Raw genomic sequence first — 21,223 nt, forward strand, 5'->3', positions numbered from 1 at the left:
CGTTGCTTGGCCAGACGTTCTTCCCGCTCTTCATCAGTCTCTGTAGCACGCCGCAACCTTCGCTTCTCATTACAACGAGCAGCTCTGTCTCCAGGAGGCATCTCACCTCGTGAGTGTGTAGCGGAGGCAAGCGTCGCTGCTTATATACCGCTGCGACGCCGCGAGCGACGGCGCGAGTTGGAGCCCCGTTTCTCCTCTGTCGTGACGTCACGGTGTCCCGTGGTATTGAAGGCGACACCGCCGTGCCTGAGGAGCTGGGTTGAGCTCTAGTAATGTGCTTCGCATAAAATTTATCCTGGTCTGAGGGTTCAAACCCGCTTCCTTCCTCTGGAACCCGATTATTGCTTGCTTCGTCGGATGATCGTGCCTCCGGGGAAGTAGATGGCTAATGAGTAACCACGTCTACGGAAGTGCATGTTTACCTTGAGTTCAATATGCGTATTAACCTATAGTAGCTATTAAGGCAATGTAGAAGCTGCCTTACGCTACTGTGCTGCCACGCACAGCTAAGCTGCACTTCAGCACGGCGGAATGTGCGCGCTAAGCAATGGCAAAAGCATCGATTAGAAAATATGTTTTCAGTGTCGTTTAGTTCAGAGGTGAATACTTTTCAGACAGCCTGCCAACACAGTAAAGAAGCAGGCACTTGCGATAATTTCTGAAAGGTTCTCTCAACTCTACGGATCGTAGTTCCTGGTGTTGTGGCGACAACAATAACTAAAAGAGTAAAACATACTTCAACCATGCTAAAGAGGAGGGTAAATAGGGTAGGGGGAAGAACTTATGGAAGAAGGAGTAGATAGAAATAGTTAAAGCGGTCAAGTTCCGAAACATCAATATTCTAGATAGAAATTATACAGTTACCGCCGCAGTTCCTAGTTCGCAATTGCAAAACGTTGAGTTTGCTGAGTTGAACCATCGTAGAACGCTGGTTCTAGGCAGCAAGCTTCGAGCAGGCGCTGCTACTCGAGTTGGCTGCTAATGTGCTCGCCTGCTGCTTTAATGCGGCTTGCCTGGCGTCCTCCACCAATAGCCTTACATAGGCAAGCTTTAGCCTTGGTCAAGCCGCAAAGCAAAGTAAGCCTTGTTGCGACACGTCGTCTTTCGCCCGTTGTAGCCGTATTCATTGTGAACAAAAGGAAAAAAAAAGCTTTAAAAGGGGCAGCCTGTTTACCAAGCGGCGCTCGCTCAGACGGAAATTGTCTTAGCCTCACGCTCTATCGTAAATGGCGTGAGTGAACTCTGGCGCACTAAGCTTTGTTCCGGTAATCTTAGAACACCACACGCCCAATAAAACATCACAAACCACGTGATATTCCTAAGGCAGTGGGCTCAAGTGGCACGAATGGTTGCGCGACACATATTGCTCAGCGTGGATGGTACTTGATGTGCGTCTTAGGAAGGCTCACGGATGCGAGTGCTTTACTTCGGTGAGGGTTTATGGTTCTGGTCCCTATAGCGACCAGCACGCGCTTCTGCCCTTTATTTTTCCCCCTCTCCGTTTCATTCACACTTGCTTACGTCATAAAGCGCGGCACTTCTAGCTTCGCAGGCAAACGCGCAGCAATATTCGGCAGGCAGGCCGTGCTCAGGGGCCAAAGGCAAATATTTCCTTTGCACGTTGTCGGCATGTCGCCATCTCCAGAGCCGGGGAAAGTGCCGCAATGTCGTCCTTGTCTTTCTTTTTTTCTTTTCTTCAGCGCTTGTATTTTTTTATTCTATGTTACTGTTGCATCTGCTTTTTGTTGTTTCCATTCGTCGTTCATATTTGACTAGTCATGCGGCCTACTTCTACTAACTGCCCCTGACTGTGTTTCCAAAACAAGTGAATTTTCTTTCTGATTGATTGATTGACTTTACTTTGTACTTTACGCAATATATGAACACTGCATTAAGACAATGACCACACTAGTCACGCTAAATTCACCTCTCACAAGAATTTGACTCCGCGTTGGTCGTATTCAACGTGAGTCGCGCCAGACAACTCATTCTATTTAGGATCATCACGCACAGCAAACAACGCTTAAAATGAAGTTAGTAGGATCGCAGAAATCTCGACATAAGCGATACTTTAACAAAAGTGGTAGTATCAATAGTGACAATCGCGCTGCAGCTGTATCACAACTCTGCGGAAGGAACAAACAGAGAAGAACTTGAAAAACAATTTAGGGATTGTCCCGGAATTCGCGGCCCTTATCGAAAGTGATAACCGTAATCGTAATTTCATTTTGAATCATGGCCCGGTGGGCCACTCTGATGGCAAGTCTCTCTCCCTATTGCGTCGGAAATTGGGATAGATCACCTTAGTCACGGGGAAGTTTCTTCGAGGCGTTAACAACGCCTCCTCTTAGGGACCATTCTTTAAAGATTACCCCACCCATGTCCTCCATCGCTGGTAAGAACTTGGACTGAAACGCATTGTTAATTACATCATATGCAGGCTTATCATCGGCATAATTAATGCAATTCGGCTGAATAATATTTCGGTGAAGAGGAGCAGTATCAGCTCTTGTGTAGCAACGGAGTGGAGCTGCCGCTTTTATTTGTGCGAAAAAGAATGCTTCTTCTCTAGCGCTAAAGAAATAATCCGGGCACATGTTCTAGCAGAGTTCGTAAAATAACGAACTGTGGAGCCTGAACTCACTGGGTAGGCCAGACGAAAACAGGGTTAGTACGCGGCTGTGTTTGGAATAGCACACAATTCAGGGGATCAAGAAAGAGAATTCGAGGGATCCCATGCTTACGAGTGAATAGGTGATAAACGATGCTGCCGTCGATGCTTGCTGAAATGTTTTCATTTCATTCCTGCTTCTTCACTTCTCTCTTGCTCGACCATAGTGCTTCTCGCTCAAGGCGCACTCTGGTAGCTCTTTCCAAAGTTTCGTTCCGCACTAAGCTACTTTTGTTGCCTACTTGTCATTGCTTTTCTCTTGTTCTATTCGAGCAGCTACTCTCTCAGTAGCCTGCAAGTTAAGTGCCACAAGTGTAGATCAAGGAACAAACTCCGCAGAAAGTGTTTGTGATGCGGATACACTGTCGCACATATCCATTTGGGAGTTCGGCCAAGGACGTTCACATAGTGTCTCATGCCAAATTGTGCATATCCAGTGCTCCAAGTTGTCTATTTGGGAAGATACGCATTGAAAAATATCCAGTCACCAACGTTGTATAATATAAGCAAGGAAGCAGCAGCCAATATCTGCTAAGTAGGTGAAGGAGGCAAATAAAACTTTGCAGGAATGCAGAAGAAAGCTGGTTGGAGAAGACGTTTTTTTTTATCTCTCACCACTGTGCATTTGGGAAATAACATCACAGCTCGGCCTGGGCTTAATTTTCAAGAAATGGCTAAACATGGAGATTGCCCTCCCATATCCAAAGTGATAAATGCGCCGTACGTACGTGGTCATCAGTCATTGTCTCAGAGGAAAGTCAGGAATCGTAAGGAAAATTCCCCGAACGCCATTTGAAAACGCGGAACTGCTTTTTCAGGCCAGACTTTGGATCCCTTCCCACGTTTTTCTTGTTCCTGATGAGCCGATAAACTTAAGGTTTTTTTTTACGGTTTCACTTTTTACTAACTTCATCCCTAAGTTTACTTTTGCTTTTTTTTCGCCTGAGTTCTCGGTCTCTGTTTTCTCTTCTGTGCCTGCTTTTGTTCCGCTTATTCCAAGAACTGCGCTAAATCCCCATTGTTCTCTTTGCAACACATAACCTAGAAACAACCATTTATTTTGCCCTTTTTGTTTCTGGTACTTTTCCACATGCAGTGTGCTCTCCTACCACTAGTCGCTTTCGACGTCCTACTTATTGCATTTTTTGCAGCCAACCTTGTAGAAATAAAGTTGCAATGTTTTCGCTATGTGTTATCGTTGTCAGAATGCACATCGTATCATCCGACCGTCATAGTTCTTTACTCCGGTTTTCCTTTCAACAGCAAGAATACTAAGAAATTGTTTGCTTCTACTAAAAAAAACAATTATATGTTGTGTAAGTACTAGAAGACTGGACGCTGCCGTAGCTATTATCTAGTTATCACACTGATCCCGTCATGAGTGGCAGGCGCCGGAAAACTAATCAAGAAAATATTCTTAAAGCAAAGTTTTCTGAATAAGGGCCCTCTAGCAGAACTTATAAGGCTTTTTTTTTTCTTTTCGTGAGTATATTGTTTGTTATTAGTGTGGCCACAATCGCTATTAGCACGCCGCGCGTCACGATGGTAGATGTCTGTTCCTACGATTCATTCAAGCAAGCGAACTACTTTGCGAACATGTCAGACCCTGTCAGACGACCATGACAGCTTACTCATTATACGTGAAAGAGGGTGGTCGACGTCAAACAGCTCTTAGAAACTGTTGGGAGCTGACCGCCTGCCTTTGCTGTGAACTGTTCCAACATTCATGACTCTTTGACGCCTTGTCTTTCGTGGACGAAATGCGTATTAATGTATATATAAAAAATGAATGCTACCTCGACTGTAACTCCTCAGCAGTGCACTACTCTTATGCGAGCGAGAAGGAAACGCTGCCATAAGCACTTCACCAAGCTGCGTTGAAATTCCGTGCTTGTCCTGTTTTTTTTTTTTTTCGTCGACTGAGAAATTCTAGTCGGTGAAAGTTGAAGCACACGATTACGCGATGAAAGTTCGCGCACATGGAAGAAACTTCAAAAGGCAACGTTACAGATAAGCTGCAAGCACACTGTAACGTAGTGCATTGCAAGTCTGAGTGGGGCGAGGGTGGGGGGTGATGTGCCTGGCAGGCAAAAATTAGGAAAAGCAAGAAGAGACGTTATCGCTGATATGCCGGGAGGCAGGATAATCCCTTCTTTCACTTCAGGACTTGCTGCCGAGCAAGACATGGCACAATATTTGCAGCTTGTTTACGTTGCTTCGCAAAAAGGATTTCCTCCGGCTGCCCAGTATCCAATGGCAATCGCTTGCTGCAGACGTTTGCCAGCAGCCGCTCACCTCGGCGCATTACCTTCATGACAGCAGGGCCACTGACCCCGAGTAAGGCTCGCTCAGCCTTTTCGAGAAGCAACAACATGGCTGGACGTCGGACGTCGGCTTGGCCCTCAAGGCTGCTTGAACTGTTTTGGAGGCAGTTATCATCAGCGTTAACTAAGCGCGTTCAACGAGTGGTAACTCCAGTGAATTCCAAGTAATTTCAGCAGAGTTGAAGTGGGGTGCATTAGCGCAGACTGAAAGCACCAGTAAAATTGCAGTGCTTAGATATAATTCTTATTGAAGAGTTCCTTATTGCTCGTGAAGTGCCGGCTTCACCTTGTTCGAAATTAGCATGTTATAAAGCTTTATTCAGGTATTGTTTCTAGTTAGCGGATGGCTGTCGCTATAATCGAAATCTTTCTTTTTCAATTTGCAAGATTTTTCACAAAAACCTTTTTTTTCACGGCTCTAAAACGCGAAGCCGTACAAAGCTTATCCAAGCAAAGATGCCCTCTTTCATACTAAAACACATATTTTCGATGTACTGATAAAGGTAGCGCAACTCCCGTAGGATGTAAAACCAACAAAAAAAAAAATTCACGATATATCAAAGCTGCTTCTTGACAATTCAAATTTTATTACCGAAGTGTTTTAATATCCGATCCCGAAGTAAACACATCTGTTATGCAGCCGATTGTCGTTGTCTTCGAAAAGTTTATTTCTGACCAGTACATTGCAGAGAAGCTATAAAATATATCATGCACTATACCCCACATTTGCATTCTCGCCTGTCTCAACAGTGCATGTCGTACATGCAGGTATACATGCACCTCTTTAGGTGAAAGGAAACCTTAGGAGACACATTGAGTTAGTTTAGATTAGCAGTGTTCTTTTACAAACCTGTTTGAGATTCTCTGACACCAACAACAGTTACTTGGCCAATCCCACAAGGCCAATCCCTACAAGGTCGTATAATGACTTTGAAATGAGCACCGACTTGTTCATTGGAAAATACGCCACACTGACAAATATATATCTTGTTTCCAAGGGCTGTGCTTACAACCGTTATGACGTTTTTTCAACACGTTACTTTCTTGCTGAAGCTGCGACGGGCAGAGAAGTTGCGTTGCGTTGAGACAAGAAGAGTTGATTATGTTCATTCGGGATGGATCACGGGCTCTATCTAACACGATAAAACAATCGCAAGAGCACGACTGCATCATGCGCAAAAAAAGAGAGAAGAAACTCGTCTGCTCAGTTTCCCTTCTGAGCAAGTTGAGCAAGTTTGGAAGCTGCAAAGATATCAGTGTGTTAGGAGCCTAGCACGGCGGCCTTGTTCTAATGCCACTTCAAGGCGTTACTAGAATGTCTACTAGTATGTTCAACGTTGCGGAGTGCGAAGTACTCGCCGGGTGAAGGATGAGCTGTCGCAAAACAAGAGGCTCACAAACGGAGGAGCACTACGCCTGCAGATAGATTTACCCAATAGCGGCGCCAAAGTATGGGAACAGCCGGTAACCGCCAGAGCACTGTGTGCACGATGAATCGGCCATCGTGCTAGGTTAGGTTTGTTAACAGTTCGGAATGGAATCAAATGGATAGGCAGACAGCACAACGCGAGGGCTGCAAATGGTCACTAACGATGATTGATAAGTAGGCTAGATGGAACACCAAACCTTGAGAGGTGAACGAATCGTCATTGGCACTCTATGCCTGCACCATTTGGGCAATGCGGCAGAAGGTGCTCTCTGCGGACCGAGATCATAGGACATGACTGTCTGCTCGTACACTTAACTTTACCCGTGCGAACATTATTTGCGAGAACTGAGCTGAACAATGTAATCCAATTATAGCAATAATTTGCGCACAATTGGCGAAATATGAGTGACTCGTCTATTAGCTGTGTGCTATCCCCTCCCCCCTAAATAGTATGTATACCCGTTTTTGCTAGCCTACCTCCTCCCTATTTCCCTAATTGTTCTTTGTACAACCACGTTTTTGTATTTAATATCATAATAATAATAATATACTACCAGTTTTCAGGAAAGCAGTCACTGGATGTTCCGTGAAACAAAGACTGGGTATTTCTTACTGCGACTTGTCTGTTTAAATAATGTACAGATACTCTAGGAAAGAAACAAAAAGCTTTCTGATGGTGCTTTTTAGTAATATACCTTGAGCAAAGTTATAGGGCAGCCTCCCATCCCCCCCCCCCCCCGAAACCTCCCCGCGCAAGAAGAAAAGACTTGCGAGAAGATAAATGTGCCTCCAGAAAACGAGCTCCCATTCTTTTTGCTTTCTTCCACTCACCTCCGCGCTCTTAGCTCACCGCCTGATCCCACTTAGAAAAGTGTTTATTTGAGCTTTCGTTTTGCAAGCGTTCCGCAAGCAGCGAGAATTTGTTTATTACCGTGCACTTGGAACGAGTATTTCCAACGGCACTCTGACGGGGCACCCTTTTTTTTTCTCCGAGATGCCCGAGTCCTGCAAAACTGCTAACGTTTACAACGTCGTTCTGCGCAAAACAGGGGCCCTCTCCGGCCTTTCCTCGAAAAGTCAAGCGCAGCGCGCCGGGTAACGCGGCGAGCGCATGCCTGCGCTGCTTCGCGCGGATGACCAGCTTCGTTCGCGCTGGTATAGTTGCCCGGCCCTGAATTCCTCTGTCGTGAACACTGCCGGCCGTCTCCTATGGCGCATGCCTTCGGTCGGGCGAGCTTTGTTTATTTCCTCTGCCAGTCAGTCTGCGGGAGCGCCGCTCCGACCCGTGCCCGATCGCCGCACGCGGTTTCTTCATGTTCGGCATCTTCCACTACCGCCCATTGCCCCCCCCCCCCCCCTCCCTAGCTCAGTCGCCTTCCCGGGAAGCACGCCTCGGACGAGAATAGACTGCTGCCGATGGGGCCCTGTGTGGCCTCGCGATAGACTTCGTCGGGTTACCGTGGTTCTGTTTACCAGTGATGGGTATAGGTTCCTCGGCAATAAGAAAGAGAGAGAAATTACCGGAGACGGCTTTGCGACTTCACGATGATAAGATGTTCAATTAGGGAATCCGCGCCAGCCTTTTGGATAGCATAATTCTCCGGTACGATTACACCATTCCAGCAAAGCAATGTGGACCGAGAGATTCGCAGAAATGCTCAGTCGCAGAACTGGTGCGAACAAACGCGAGAATCTCTTTTCTACAGGCGCGCCTTCGACATCAAATTCTGAATGCGAAGTTTTAATTAAGATGGCCGTCATGTTCAATGGAGCATGGCGCAATAGTATCAGCCATTGGCAATAAATAAGGAGCTTAAGAGAAATGTGAAGTGGAAGCTCATAAGTTCTTACGGTGTATTTACAGTTAGACGCATAAAAAATAAAATGTACGAAAATCACACTGTCAGGCACGCTAAGGTGTCACTATAATGTGCACATTATCTTCTGCGTGTGATAAATTTGATTGTTGGTTCACGCAAAATATTTTTTGTGGCGCGTGATCTCAAGTGATTTCTCCAAGATTTCTATAAATGTCAGTGGTTAATGTCGGTGTAACATATGATTACATGTCAGTTATGATGAGATGTCAGTTTGTGGAAGCAAATTAATGAAGTCGAAGTGTTGTAGTGCATTATTTTCGTTGTATAACGAAGTGCTCGCGCAAGCAACTGCAAGTTCTTGGGTTACCTTGAAATAATTCATATCTAAATAGCTAATCTGTTACTTTTATATATAATTTAGGCTTCGTCCGCTGTTGTAAATGTTACACACTTTATTCGTGTTTGCCGCGTGGCTCTAAAGATTTCAAGCAAGCATATTTTGCGGCTTTCTCCTTATTCTATCCACTGCGTGCTGTCGCGAAGGCAGTTACGCATCTCGCTTCATCTAGAATCCGTAATTTCCCATGAGGGCGGCGTTCTTGTTTTTTTTTTTCCTTAAGTCATTTAACGCTCTCGCGACGCCTGCATCTATTTCGTGTCCAGCCATCCAGAAAAGTGAACCTAAGAAAGCTACTAAACGGAAAGTTCAAAAGGATCCTAACGCGGGTAAGTGATCAAACCTTGAAGCCTGAGCACAAAATTTCTGCCACCGAACAAAATGACGAGAGAGGCTCAATTATCCTCTGCTACACTCATTTGCTTCGAAACAGCTACTCGACTTCGTTCTCTACACAACCAAAAAAAGGGGGGAGGAAGATTAAAGGGAGAGGGGGTGATTCCGATTTCTAGCAGCCTCGGCGCTGTGTTATATAACGTCTGTTCCATCTGGCTTCGATTGGGCTCGCGCCACCGCGACATCGAGGATGTTTAACCCCCTGACCGCGTCTGGTGACTCGCGGTCGGAAGCCTACGCCCTCTAGCTTCACTGTTGCGGTGAAGCCCGCGCGATGCCTTCGACATCGAAATCCCCATACCAATTAGTCGCTTCGCGTAATTGCTGCACCGGCTTCGCAGAAAAAACGTTGTGGAAACTCCGATAGGCTCGAAATGCGTGGCAAGTTACGACACACCGAGCGTACAGCGGCAAACGGTCGCAATGACAACGCTCAGCAGCCCAACGAAAGGATTTTCGTTAACCACACCGACGGCACAGCGTCGGGGCCGGCATCGAGGGCTATACTCTAACAGAGGCAACACCCTCATCTTTACCCCCACTCTTACGACCTTGACGTCGGCGGCTTTGCCTCAAAGAACAAAGCGCAAGAGTGATAGTGTAACGCAAACTAGCGTCGCTCTAATGCCATGGTTCGCTTCGAGGGCTTATCGTTGAGTTAAACTTCCTTACTGCAAATGCAGCTACTAAATAAACTCAGTGAAAGCAGCGCATTTTGTCTACAAAACTATCGTATCTTTCGGTACATTCGTTACCCCGTGCTATAGTTATCGCAGACTCTCTCAAGTAATTGTTCGAGATAATGATCATCCTATTAACCATTCCGAGAAACAAAGTGAGCCACAGAGCGGGCTCACTGCCAACAAATAAAAAAAGCCCTTTAACAATATTAGCGCAAATGCAAACATAAACAAAAAGCGCTGCAGCTAACCTCTTCTTAGCACGATTGATCGGGAGAAAAACCTCGTCTTTACGATCAGTAATTTGCGGAGTAGCCGAAATACTTAAAGGAAATAAATTTAGAGAAAGTCTTGCTGATAATTTAGTCATATAATTAGTTGAATCCAGCATTTCTGGCGCTGCAATAGCAAATGCAGTGAAGCTACTTGATAACATCGAGCATTTTTGTTCTCATTCCATTATCACTGACATGGTAATAGTAGTTGGACGCAGACATAGAGTACTAATAAAACATTATGTCACCTTATTTTTGCGCACCCAAGCTGAAGTACTCTTAAGAGCTGGATCTCATAACTCTCGATCATTTGTATAAAGTGCTGTGAAACGAATAAAGCCTGTGTACTGATACTTAGGAATTTTGATTGCCGTAACGGGCCACATTGCATTAATTCTTTACTGAAGAATTTTTGCTGCAAGCTAAAGGATGAAAAAAAAAAGTAGAAGCCGTAGTTTTGGTACACCTCAACCTGCTTTGCGAGTTTTGAAACATATAGTTCAGTTGGCTCAAGATGTACCTGTGTAAGTTGCTTAATGAGGCTGAGTACATCAATGTCTTTTAATAAGCTAAAGCTATCACCAAAAATGCGATATATGAAGGCTTCTTTCTGTGGTCCGTGATCATTTCATAAAGTTTCGTCTACGCTACATCAAACAAACTCTGTGGACAGATCGAATTTATAACACGCGACAAAACTAGTAAGCACATCTCGACGTGCTCTGATAACTCTCGCCCCACTGTGCGTAGATGAGCTTTCGGATAGTTACACCATGTTTGCTCAATATATCAATGTTGATTTTAAATAGTTGCACTTCGGAAATTTGGTAAAGTCCCAAAGTTGCTCTTCAGAAGGACGCACGCCAATCCTTTTTTTTTCTACCCGCATAAACGCGATAAGAAAGGCTATTCTTTAAGAGAAGATGCGTACAGGCGTCATGACAACGAGAGCAGAGAACGCAAGCGCCATACTTAGTGGCCCTAATTCTTCCAGCAGGCAGTAAACACAGAGAGACCGGCCACAACCGCCTGTCCGTGTGTCTGCGTGCTGGCTTTGCAGCAACCCCACCGATAGTATTTAGTGTTTCTACTGCAATTCCCAACATAGTGAGCGCAAGTCTATGAGCAAAACAGAGTTCTCTCTGAACTTTCTTGGGAGCCACAGCAAGGTGGTGTCGAAAAGAGTGAAAAGCTGCAGACATGCCAATCCCACTTTGCCACTTCTGTCATGAGTAGAGGGTGCTTCTTTTGTATGTTTCTCTCTTCTTTCTTGCGCTCGAAACAAAGGAACGGGCAGTGGAAAAAAAAAACAGGAAAGCGAATACATCCAGCACCGTTCTCTGCTTAACGGTGAGCGCACGAACTCAGCTCAAGAAAGAATGAGTGAAGCGACGTACCGGAAATCAATTGCCCTCGCAGAGTGCGGTCCCCACGAACGACAGATATACGCCGCAGCTCCATAGACCCGGAAGCTCGCTGGCGCGGCTCAGTGGACCGGATAGCGACACCTGCGATGCGAGAAAGTGTCGGTGACGGGATATCTCCGCGAAGAAGCGTATACGCCGTCTAGCACTTAGAGGATGCGTCGAACGTATAGCTTGGCCGCTTACAGTTAAGTGGTGGTGCGAGGCACAAGGGAACGCAAAGGCTCTGATTTATCCCCAGCAAAGGCACGGACTGTGGGACATGCTTAGAACTATGGGGAGTCCCATGCTCTCATGGTCCCATATATATATATATATATATATATATATATATATATATATATATATATATATATATATATATATATATATATATATATATATATATATATATATATATATATATATATATATGTATATATATATATATATATATATATATATATATATATATATATATATATATATATATATATATATAGAGAGAGAGAGAGAGAGAGAGAGAGAGTCAGGTAGACGCACGTATGAAGCGATTTATTGACGTTTCGGCCGGAGCACATTTGGAGCACAGATATTTTAATGTGTGGCGCCAAATTTTTGCCTATACATAGAGCGAATTGCACCGCAAGAACTGAACATGCAAGTTGCCAACAGTTTTTTCTTCTCCCGTCAGAAAATAAAGATTTCCTTGAGCTGCTGATGATATTTGTGAACCGAAACCATCGTAACGAAGGCAAGGTGGGACCGATTCACATTATAAAGCAAACGGAAAAACTTGTAATGCCGAAGAAGCTGGCAGGAGAAACGCTGTCTATTAGGTCTATCAACTCGTATGATTATGTGCGCTCTTGAAAAGTTTGAAAAAAAGAAAAGCCACCATCTGCGTACTATCATCGTACAAGGTCAATGCCATGTTTGCTTGCCAGACCCACGGCAGTTCGATGCGCAAGCATTAACGCATAAAAGAAATCATAACAAATGTATCGAACAAAACACTGCAAGGCTATTCGTTTAATGGGTATATCGCGTTCAGAGAAGAAAGTAAGGAGAAGTCGCCAGGAACATAAAATGAAAACCATTGACAACCATAAAGCTCTTGAAAGCTAGAACCGATTGCACTAGCTGCCAAGCACGCCAGAAGAACAGCCTCCATTGTAATATATATCGAACTTTTCTTTTAAGCGAAGGGTTTTTCTCAAGTGAGTATTTTTTTTCTTTTAGTTGAAACCAGGCTGCCGCATCTTGTTATCCTACGGAAAATACCGAATAAAAGCGCCGTAACGTGTAATAACGCAGGGAGAGAAACAGCGGAATTGCTTTTTCCCCTAAAGCAACGGGACCTTCCATCAAGGCCATGTCGATTTAGGTTTCGGATTGCATTGTAGTTCATAGTCTGCGTTCTCTAGCAACACGGGACGGAGTGATGCAGGGCCTGAATTGCCGATTCGCGTATGTATCCCACAAGGGTCGTTGCTCGTGCTTATCGAATATGAGCGTAACAAAAAAAAATAAAAAGGAAAGCCGAAGACCTTGAACAAAGGAACACACGAAAGTGCCCGCCGGGGACGCAAGCTCCGCGTGCCACATAATAGTTTCAGAAAAGTGCGAAGCCAGACAAAAATAAATAACGATATTGTTTGCATTGTCGTAAAACAACCTATACTTTTCAGCAAAATCCTTACTGAGGGATATCGAACCCAGCGTGCGGTAGCCGATGGCCTTTAAAAATCGAGTGAAGCACGTGGTAGAGTGATCGCTTCAGCGGTTCACTGTTTCATCGTTACTTTGCTAACTCACTCGCTGCATCTATTGATCTTGTGACAGACTAAGTGGAAAATTGGTACACTGATTCTTCATATACATCAATTAGTAGTTCATTATTGGATGCATATGTCATCTGACGTTCGGTTATTATGTTTGCAAGCAAAGTAAAACTTGGAGAAATCCACACGCACGTGCATTGGAGGGTTCTATGAACATACACAACATTGAAAATTTGAAGCAACCGTTGCTTTTTAAAGCTATTCCCTGCAATGATTGCCTCTAGCTCTGTACCGATTGGCTACGTCGGATAAAGAAAAGCTCCGCGTTGACGCTAACGGGATGACTCTAAAAAGAATAAATTTCCTCCGAGCTTCTGAATTCAGAGAAACAGCAAACGTCTGGTCGGACGTGACCTAGCATATCCCGGCGTGCGATCAATATGCTCCTTTTCTATCTAGAAACATGCTCGCGTCGATTGTCTAGGTTGGAAGCGGAAAAGTCACAAAAGTGTCTCAACGAATGATCCCGACAAAATGAATTTCCTCCAATTCGGTGAAATTGGAGAAACTACGAAACGTGTGTTGATAACAAGAGCAACGCAGCCAGTAACGAGGTGTCCGATCAATACGCTACTCACCGGCGCACAGAATTCTCTTTCAAACTACACTTTTGTTTGGATCTGTTTCCCTCATTTTTTTCCAACTACTCTGCAGTTTTAGCCGGCCTGATATGGCCTCTGATAGGACTAGGACAAGTTGGTATTTTTTCAGCCAGCCCATGTTGGATTTTGGTCGCGCACGTGAGATGAAGAGCACAAGAAGCCGATATGCCTAATAAGACGTCGGACGAAAATGTTCTTTCTAGAGAAACATATAAAGAGCTTTAGCGTCTATCCTCCGTAAACAAGACCTCTGAACCACATAAGCCAAAGTCAATGCGTTATATAAAAAAGAGAGAAGTTCCGAATGATTAATTAGGCTTAATTGTATCAGCATGTGAACATTGATTGTGCTTTAGATTATAGAGAGCCAGGTCAAATACCGGGAAACTTGGCGTTAAGGAAATGAACACGGTCCATTTCAAGCTTCAGTATATGTACGAAGTATGCGTTGTTATAGAACGTGCCTGTCGATGTCCACATCCGGCAAAACGTAACACAAATGAACAAACAACAAACGAAAAGACTGTTGGTAACGTTGTTTTCTTCAAAATTATGTAATAAATCTACATAAATAATAGTATAATAAGTAATAAAAATAAATAATAAATAAACATTGTCACAGCGCCGGGAATTCGAGGGATGAAAGTACTAGTCAAGCAGGAACAGTAACAGGAACGGATTGCTTAATACTGTGCACTTCTTGCTCACGATGTTTCCTTTAAATCCAGACATATCTTCTCATCGTCATCGTCCTTACCGTAGTACAGACGCAGCGTTTGCCTCCCTTCTAAAGGAAGCATCGACCCGATGCGCAACTTAAGCGTGCGCACTCACGAAACATTGAAACACGAGTCACTTGGACACGCACGGCTTCACGCGCACCACGTGCAGCACTTCCGCTAGGTTGCTTGCGGAGCCGCGAACAAGTCTCACCACCTGGCGCGACCTCGTAGTTCACGTATTACTGCGTTCACATTACTGCGTATGGCCGAGAATGTTCGCCTTAGCAGATTATCTTTTTTTTATCAGAAAAACCTCGACTCCCTGTGGGTATCTAAACCCACCAGCTGTCGCCGGGCGTGCAGGAGACTGATTTTCTGCTGATGATAGAACCACGTTGCATCCCTGTCTTGCTGGTGGCGGATGTGTAGACGCGCGAGCTAGAGCGAGTAGCGCCGTATTTCTTTCTCTTCTGTCTGTCACTGAATCTTTCTTTTCAGCTTTTTTTTGCGCTACAATACCATGTTCTTCACGAGCTATAGCCGTCTGGCTTCTTCCACGCATTGAGGGAATTGTTCAGCATTTGCGTAGATGTCGTCACACTCGTGCGGCAACATCGTATCCAACGTTGTCATGGCTTCGCGATTGTGTACCCCAGATGATTGGTGTAATACATGTCGTTTGTTCCCTGTACAGCGGCGTTGTATGTGGAGGTTACACGAGGCTCCATAAATATATAGCCTAAAGGGGTTTGTTACATGAGTGCTCATGTCCCCTGTCAATTACATATACAAAGTACCAACATCCATGCTTTCTACAAGAAAGCAACAAAATTACATGTTCAGCTAAATTTAGCGAAAAAGCTGCAGAATTGTGCTCCTAAGCATAACAGAACCGGAAGAATGAGAAAATATTCCAAATATTATTTTTTTTTGTTCAAATAATATCTAAGCCTACTTGCTCTCTTCTTCTTTGTTGATACTGATTTATTTATTGTACCCTAAACACCTATATTATTCCGTTTGTCGATCACAATTTTCGTTGACTACTTTAACGAGGCCGCTCGAAATTTTTGCTGTGTAATTATTGAGAAAAAGCGGAACTACCCTATCACAAACGTAGTCCGTTAAAGCCACATCTTTAGTGGAAGTGACAGTTCTAACTATTCCATGAATCAAAGTGACATACGTAAACACACTCCCGGTATTGCAGCGAGTACCATGGAGCGAAAGTTATAGTACTTTGAACCCATTTAACCCCCCCCACCCCCACCCCCCCCCCAAAAAAAAACGGGGGGTACGCAGATTAGGAACACGGCTCGCACTGATATGGTGCAATGGGCCGTCGCGGCTTTGGTCAATGCTACGCAGCGCTCTAGTACCCCTCTTGATGCAAGAAAAAATTTAATTCCTTGCGGCATTCGAGGAATCTCTACTCATGCTCTTACCGGTCGATAATAGGCGCGTGGCAGTGAGTGTTGAAATTTATTTTCCTTCAGTTGTTCTGTATAAATGCGCGTACGATTGTATCACTCTTAGCGCCCAGCATTTTAACTGCAAACTTTTGGGTGACGAAAAAAACTCGATTGCCCTCGCTCCAACGAAAAAAGGCCAAGATATCGCTACCTAGGGACACATTCTTCCTTTCTCAGAAACCGGTGTTAATGCCGAAGTTATTGCGAAAGAATGTTTCACAAAAATGAAGAAGGAGAAAGAAAGGAGCACCGTAAGAAAAAAACGAAAGAAATAAAGCGGGAATCTCAGTGAGAAAGTAGTGCCTTCCAAAGAATCAACTCTTCAGCACACATCACCTATCGCAAAACCAGTTCACATACATTTTACGGAATTCGGCAAAAGTAATGCGACGTAGAAGGGTTACTGTATTTCTTTTAGGTATTCCATTGCCGTTTGCCGACTTTCTACTGAAAGCCACCGACCGTTACGGCTTCCCGAAAGTCTCGTGTTCGACTTGGCACTGTTTTCTGCGGTGCTTCTCAGTTTGAGAAATTTTCTCGGCAGGCGCTTCTTGTACCCCAAACGAGAGGCTTCTCCCAAATACCAGAGGCAATCATATACAAAAGAAAAATAAGAAAGCCACTTAAAGGAGAAGATCCTCAAAGCGAATTCCTGGGGAAGACCCTTTTCGAGCAGCGACGCTTGTTGAATGGTACGTGGCGCCTCTCAAAAACTGGGAAAACATTTTGAGGCTTCGCTTTTCGTAGAGCTCATTCAGTGCTTGTGAGGAAGAGAAAAAAATAAAAAAAGGGGAGAGCACAAATCATGTCACAAAACGTTGGCAACGCCAGAGGTGTAACATATTATGGTGCAGTGTTTCTGCATAGAAATTAATGTAATATTAATAAAACATAATGCTGATGAGAATTACAGTTAACACCTGCTGTCTTGAACAACGCCGACCAAAGCGCAGACCTCCAAGTGGTGGGACCTTGCCTCTCTAGCATCTATAGCATGGCTGTAGGGTTGTCTCGAGCACATATGGATTTTAAACACTTGGACCTTTGCGCGCGTACATGGCTAAATATAAGTTGCTGGAGTGAAAAACGGCCGCTGTGGGAAAAAAAAAGATGGGCGAATTATTCGCTTCAGTTACGGAACTTTGTCCTGTGGCATAAGTTTTAGCATTCCACAGATCATCGTGAACATAGTATTTGGTGAGCATGCTGAGTGTATCAGCTCAATACACATGTTCGTTGTGCGGCGCTCGGGACAAAAAGGTGATTCAACGGTCGGCCAAAGTGTGGAAACTTGGGCTATTTGGTGCGATATTTTTCAGTTATTTGTTTCTCGTAGCGCTAAAAGCACAAGAACGTGGAAGAAGGACAGACACACACACAAAGCGCGCACAAGGTTATTGGAATATAGCGCCTTCAGTGTTGCTGTTCTTCTTCTGCGTCCTTGCGCTATCCAGGCTACAAGAAAAAAAAAAGGAACACTGCGAAAAAGTTCGCGAAATGTTAAAAAAAAGAGACAACGGTGACAATTGCCAACCGATCCGCAGAGATATTGTGAAGGAGGCTTGGCGATATCGTTCGCCTTAAGCTACGTTTGTACGGGTAAATTGGGAGAAAAATAAGATTAGTTTGCCGATAATGTACAATTATAACATAGCCTTAACACAAACTGCAATTTCTACGATTTAAAGCGAGGTCCGAAGGTGAGAGAGAGAGAGAGAGCGAGAGAGAGAGTGAGAGAGAGAGGGGGATAAGGAAAGCAGGGATGTTAACAAGTCAGGAGTCTGGTTGGCTACCCTGAGCTGGGGGAAGGGAGAAGGAAAAGAGAGAGAAGGGAGAGAGAGGGCATAGAGACGTGCACAGGCAGTCATTGAGTCGAAGTCGCTCGAGCAAACCAGACGTTCTCAGGAACCACAAAAGTGCCTTCACTGCCTTCTGAGCCGATGATCGGTGGGGACGTTGCTCTAGTACTGTCTGTTCACTCAGAGGACGATAGTCTAGTTTCCTCAATGTGTTGGACAAAAATTACCTTCGTGCCTGAAATTGAGGAGAGTGCCACAATAAGTGATCAATGTTCTCCTCGCATCCTCAAACATCATCTGCAGGACTATTAGCCATTCCAGTTCCAATGCCCCGCAGTGGTGTTCAGCGAAAACGAACTCAGACGCAACCACAGCGCAATTCGCTCACCCGATACAACATTCATCTCAAATAGAAAGAAACGAAAACGAAAATACGAGTGTACTAAGGTTCAAATTTAATGCGGTGAAGGCATGCATTATAATGTCACCTAAAAAATTTGATGTGATTTGATTAGATTTGACAAGCAAAGACGCAGGAAAATAATTCCAGCGCGTCTATACGTGTATAGAGAAACATAACAAACGGAAATTTGTTAGGGGTAATCCATTTTTATTCATTTTGTGTTTACGTCTTAGCCGGATGTTATCATGAAAGCGTTGCACCTGCCTGTGAACCATAGAGCGAAGGCGCCCGAGGCGTCATCAATTTGGTGGTGTAAGTTCGTCTGTCAGGCGGTCATTCAGAGCTGGGCGTTCTCTATCGCACGTCCTTGATCTGCACGCGAATGATTTAGTGCAGGGCTCTCGAGATTGCCTCGCCCCAAAGAATCGACTATGGCTTTTCGCTGAAATTGGGGCGACATTGTCTCAACGCGATTTTTTTTCTACATGTGCAGAAACAAAAACGCGTCGAAGGGAAGGTTTGACTTACGCCACTCTGCAGCACTTCCCGTACATTCGATATTTGTGTCTTTCTCGAGCTTTGTTCGTGACACGAGACGTCTTTCATACGAACGCACAAAGAGGTCAAGGGCTACTTATTTACAGTTACCTGTTGTAGGTGGGGGGGCTTCGAGTGGGCGGATAATCTGAATTTTGGCGAAGCTGGTCATAAATGTATTTTTTGTTTATTTTTCTCTGCCATCTGTCGGGAGCATGGCCTACGTCGGCATTTGATTTCCTTTGCAAATACATTTATATGTTTTTCTAGTTAGTAGCTAGTTGGCAGTTACCACCAGTGACTCAAAACAGCCCGGAGAATAATGCTTGATGCAATGCAAATTCCACAGTCATCGCTCCTGTTATCATCCGAGCTTTTCCGCAATCTCGCCTGGAAAGATTCACGACTCGTTTTGTCGTTGGACACGAGAGGGTTGGATAGAAACTTCCCATTCCTTCGTACATAAAAGCGTGTTCGTGCGAGAAAAGACGAAAACATTAAAGCGAATAGCCTTTTTTTTTATATCGGCAAAGAAGAACAACAGAGACCCGATTTATATATTTTTGCTCTTCCTGACTCACAGCCGCAACTTCCGCAGCATTTTCACTTCGCTTCTATTTCCTGATACTATGCTGAAAATTTCCTAGGCGCGTCTCGACGTAGCACGATATTGCGCTCTGGTGGCGCTTCGAAAAGTAGGAGACAAAAGACCCGCCGGCTGTTCTCTTTGTTATTGGTGTTTTTTTTTTTCTTTCTCAGCAACGCACCCGTTTTTGTTATTACGTGTGTTCGCATTCTTGAAGGATTCCCATTTTGTCGTTGCTTCGCCTCAGTGTTTGCGCGCAGGGCTGTAAAGGTATTGCCTCGTGCTTAAAAAATAAAGCAGTACCATCCTATAATAATAATAATAATAATAATAATAATAATAATAATAATAATAATAATAATAATAATAATAATAATAATAATAATAATAATAATAATAATAATAACGACGACGACGAGGATGATGATGATGATGATGATGAATACAATCATACTTATAGTCATACATACACAACATTAAAAAGATAAAAAGACGAAAAACACTGGCATGTTTGAATCATGAGCATCTAATAAATTATTTGACTTGTGCGACTCTTGAAATACAGCGGTCGACACGGCTAGAGAACAAGGGACGAAAAGCCGTCGTCCTGTCTTCGCGTTGCTTCAAGCGAGCTTCATCTTAGTGTTTTCGATCGTCCCCTTAATAATAACGTTTAATGGCCAGCATGCGCGTGTTCCAGTTTACTACACAATAACGCTGACGTTTGTCACATTGTTAGCAAACTGCTTTCTCAAGAAATGTGTCACGGGACGTTGTCACCAAGCACCAGCCTCTGCTTAATCTGCGCGGTTATTTGCGTGAACTGTACAACGCGCTCTCAACTACAAAATCATACCGTGATGATTGGGCAGCAAAAAAAAAGGACAATGAAGACAGATAAAAAAGGAAGTTGACAATGAGAAGCTTAACAGCTAACGAAGAGAAAAGAAAGAAAGAAAGAAGGAAGGAAAGAAAAAAAAAGAAAGAAAGAAAGAAAGAAAGAAGGAAAGAAAGAAAGAAAGAAAGAAAGAAAGAAAGAAAGAAAGAAAGAAAGAAAGAAAGAAAGAAAGAAAGAAAGAAAGAAAGAAAGAAAGAAAGAAAGAAAGAAAGAAAGAAAGAAAGAAGGACGGGTCGTTAAGGCATCCAGAGAATTGGGGCCTCGTCGCATGCATTACGCAAACTGCCTGAAGCCTTTAGCGGGAAGATGGAGATTATGCTTTAGCCTTGTAGTCTCGCCGGCGACAGCGCATTCGTAAATAGCGAGCATATAATATGTGTGCGTGGCTTTGGCAATGTTGCCGTGGCGTGCACCATGACGAGTCGTGTGTTTTGTAACTTGCCACAGCGTGGGGAGGCATGGAATTGCGGGGCTTCCGAAGTTATCAGATGTGATGATGGGGCTCGCAACGCGCAAATCATTTCTAGCGTCTTTAGGGAATCGCGTTCATGCAAGGAACGCACTTGTTTTTCTTGTGGGTGTTTTCTTTACATCAGACTTCGAAGAAGTACTTTATGCAAACGCGAGCAGTAACTTCTGATGAGTTACTGTCCATTCAATTACGACGAAACTTTTGTATCTGGGCGGTAATTCCAACGCCTCTTTCTTTTTCTCTTTCTTTCTTTCTTTCCTTCTTTTCTCGAGTGATCGAAAACTTTTGATGCATTCCTTGAAGTACACGAAATAAGATACATCGATAATATGAAAGAACACATAACCTGTTACTTGTAAGAACTATTTACTAATATCTTGAAATACAGAGGATGAAGCTAAATTCTTCGCTGGAGTAACGAAATGTCTACATGGATTAAAGCAATACGAGTACGTTGTGAAAGGTGCGCACTGAAAGAGTGTATTAAAAATGA

General features: G+C 44.0%; 2 protein-coding genes across 3 annotated transcripts in view; one reads left to right on the forward strand and one right to left on the reverse strand.

Moving 5' to 3' along the window:
• LOC135918710 (uncharacterized) overlaps positions 1-21,223 on the reverse strand; it is a 485,047-nt gene that overhangs the window by 221,965 nt on the left and 241,859 nt on the right. For both annotated transcript variants that reach the window (XM_070534004.1, XM_070534005.1), the window contains exon 3: positions 11,390-11,500. In XM_070534004.1, coding sequence (XP_070390105.1) covers positions 11,390-11,500 — 111 coding nt within the window. The remainder of the gene's footprint in view (positions 1-11,389; positions 11,501-21,223) is intronic.
• The window catches only part of LOC135918700 (melanopsin-A-like), a 44,385-nt gene that overhangs the window by 11,399 nt on the left and 11,763 nt on the right, over positions 1-21,223 (forward strand). The window lies entirely within an intron of this gene.

The sequence above is a fragment of the Dermacentor albipictus genome, chromosome 2 (assembly GCF_038994185.2).
Source record: "Dermacentor albipictus isolate Rhodes 1998 colony chromosome 2, USDA_Dalb.pri_finalv2, whole genome shotgun sequence".
NCBI lineage: Eukaryota > Metazoa > Arthropoda > Arachnida > Ixodida > Ixodidae > Dermacentor > Dermacentor albipictus.